At 38.7% G+C, this 3,239-nt stretch overlaps 1 protein-coding gene across 1 annotated transcript; it reads right to left on the bottom strand.

Moving 5' to 3' along the window:
* Positions 1 to 1,723: 1,723 nt before the first annotated feature.
* LOC309867735 (olfactory receptor 4F3/4F16/4F29-like) lies at positions 1,724 to 2,662 on the bottom strand (the record flags this gene model as incomplete). The annotated part of the gene is made up of 1 exon (XM_082736806.1): positions 1,724 to 2,662. The coding sequence occupies one exon, from the start codon at positions 2,660 to 2,662 to the stop codon at positions 1,724 to 1,726; it is 939 nt and encodes a 312-aa protein (XP_082592932.1).
* Positions 2,663 to 3,239: the final 577 nt, after the last annotated feature.

The following is a 3,239-nucleotide window of genomic DNA, read 5'->3' as shown; positions in this document are numbered from 1 at the left end:
GTGAAGTAAGTCAGTCAGAGAATGACAAATACCACATGATTTCACTCTTAACAAACTATAGAACAAACTGATGGTTACCAGAATGGGACAGGAGGGAAGAAGGAAATAGGTGAGGAGATTAAACAGTGCACTTGTGATGAGCAGTAGGTATTATATGGAAGTGGTGAATCACTGTATTGTACACCTGAAACTAATATTACAGGGTGTGTTAACTAACTAGAATTCAAATAAGCTTTTTAAAAGTTGAATAAAATACAACAAGTGAATAAACAAAAGGCATAATGAGATCTGCAGATACAAAGAAGAAATTGATAGTTTTTAGAGGGGAGGGAAGTGGAGGGTGGGCAAAATGAATGAAAGTGTGTGGAAGATACAGTACTCTAGTTATAGAGCAAGTAAGTCATGGGAAGAAAAGACACAGCATTGGTAATATACTCAGTGGTATCATAACAACACTGTATGGTGATGGTAGCTACACTTATGGTGTGCATAGCATAAAATATACGAAGCTGAATTGCTGTTATATACCTAAAACTAATGTAACACTATGTGTCAACTACACTGAAATTAAATTTTTAAAATTTTTCAATTAAAATAAAATAGATAATTAAATATGTACGAAATCCTCTAGGCCATACATTTTAAGGTACTTCAATGAATTCCTGGAACCAATTCCAGACATAGAGTAAGCACAGCTCCATATATATAGTAAGACAAAAAAATCATTTCAGAGAACAAATGAATGAAACAAAGAATGAATTACTGGTTCATGAATGTGCACATGTATGTTATCAAAAGGAAATCAGAAGGTGTCATTGGTTTATGCTTTTCAAAATTCTTCCCAGAAGGAGTTACATCACCAATAGATAAAATACTGAGTAATCATGAGGCACTTATCTAAGAGAAAGGTTAGCAAGAAAAGGGCGCTGACGCGAGAACACAATGAAGCAGGGAAGATCAGTACTCCTCTAGTCTGAAATCAGATTGTTTTTAATTATCTGAAGAACAATATGAACACAAATGTTTCCTGCTGAACAAGGTAACTATGTCCTCCAAATCATAAAGAAAAAGTTGGCTTGTAAGAGACCTGAGGAACCTGGATTAGATGGGGCACCTGAGTGGGTCAGATGGTTAAGCCTCCACCTTCAGCTCAGGTCACGATCTCTGGGTCCTGGGATTGAGCCCCACATCAAGCCTTTCATTGGGCTCCCAGATCAGCAGGGAGTCTGCTTTTCCCACTGCCATTCTCCCTGCTTGTGTTCTCTATGTCTGTCTCCCTCTCTAATATAAATAAAATCTTCAAAAAAAAAAAAACTGGATTAGAGATGACTATTTCCCAACTCACCAAAGGAATAAGAAAAAGAGCCATTATTGGTAAAAGAGGAGATTATCAATTGTAAGTGAGTAACTAGCACCTGGGATACATCAAGAGAAAGATTATAAGAAAGTATGTGGATAAATTGAACAAACAATGATAAACTGAAAACTTTAACAGAAAAAGTGAAGCTAAGAAAAGTAGCACATGTATGTGCAACTCCATATGAATCAACGTAAGTTTTCAATTAAGGTTTTATTTGTCTAAGTCTTCATTATTCAAAGGAAAGAGGAGCATTCTTAAAGGATGTAGTAACATGTGAATCAGCTGCAGATGCACTAAAGAAGCCAGTTCTAAAATGCCAGATACAAGCTACATGATGATCACAATAAAAATCTTATATCATTTTTATGAAATCTTTCTAAAAATCACTAATGGTCTGAAAGCTCTTTTTATTGCTGCCTTCATCTCTTTACTCCTGAATGTGTAGATGACTGGATTCAGAAAAGGAGTGAGAACAGCATCAGAAAAAGCAAGAAATTTGTCCAGTTGTGAATTGGTATGTGGCCATGTATAGATAAACATGGTTGAGCCAAAGAAAAAAAGGACCACAGTGATATGAGCTGACAGTGTGGAAAGAGCTTTGGATGAACTGCCTGAGGAATGTTTCCAAACAGTAAACAGAATGAAGATGTAGGAGATGAGGAGTATAGAGAAAGAACCAACACAGAGGAACCCACTGTTGACAGTGACCATGAACTGCAATCTGTAGGTATCTGTACAAGCCAGTCTGAGGAGACGAGGAAGGTCACAGTAAAAGCTGTCCAATACATTAGGACCACAGAAGGGTAAATTAACAATAAATGCTAGTTGGAACAGTGAGTGTATTATGCCAAGGGCCCAAGCAGCAACCAGAAACAAAATGCACATCCGTGGACTCATGATGGTCAAGTAGTGCAGAGGCTTACAAATGGCAACATATCTGTCAAAGGCCATGGCAATGAGCAGCACCATCTCCACGCCACCAATGACATGGATGAAGAAGATCTGGGCAATGCAGCCTCCAAAGGAGATAACTTTGCGCTTTCTGAAAAGATCATAAATCATCTTGGGTGAGGTGGCAGAGCAGGCCCCCAAGTCAATGAAAGAGAGACTGGCCAGTAGGAAGTACATGGGGGAATGTAAGTGAGGATCGATGGTCACAGAAAACACAATGAGGATGTTTCCTGTCATGGCTGCCACATAGAGCACAGAGGAGAACACCAGGAGAAGAAGCTGGATCTCCCATGAATGAGTCAGTCCCAGAAACACAAACTCAGACACAACTGAGTGATTCCCTCCATCCATGAACCCAGCCAACTCGGCTGCCACTGAAATGAGGAAAACTAACAATATCAGAAAGAAATTATGATTTTCAAGAATGAGAGTGGTACTAACGATTTATGTTGCATTACAAATGAGATCTACCTGGTAACCCAATTCTTCAGACTTCATAAGTAATGATGATAATGACAATGACATAAGCACAACTCAGGAGATCATATTATAACTGAAACTATCAGGAAAATCTCTCATTGCCTAAAATTAATAGGAGAATTTGGCAAGAAGAAAAGCTTCACAGGTGCCTGTAACAAGAAACAGAATATACAGCAAGAAGGTGTATTTGCTCACAAAAGAAAAGGAGACAGCAAGTAAATATAAGATTTAATTACCCACAAAGGAAAATTATACAGTTATACAAATTATATCTGACCTTAATTTCCCATATCAAAATATTTCATCTCCCTTTTATGATCATTTTCAGGGGCACCTGGGTGGCTCAGTGGGTTAAGCCTCTGCCTTTGGCACAGGTCATGATCTCAGTCCCGGGATCAAGCCCCGCATCAGGCTCTCTGCTCAGTGGGGAGAATGCTTCCCCCTCTCT

Source organism: Mustela nivalis (genome assembly GCF_964662115.1).
Source record: "Mustela nivalis genome assembly, chromosome: 6".
In the NCBI taxonomy this organism is placed as follows: domain Eukaryota; kingdom Metazoa; phylum Chordata; class Mammalia; order Carnivora; family Mustelidae; genus Mustela; species Mustela nivalis.
Note: the sequence above shows the minus strand (reverse complement) of the source record. Positions and strands in the feature narration are given on the sequence as shown.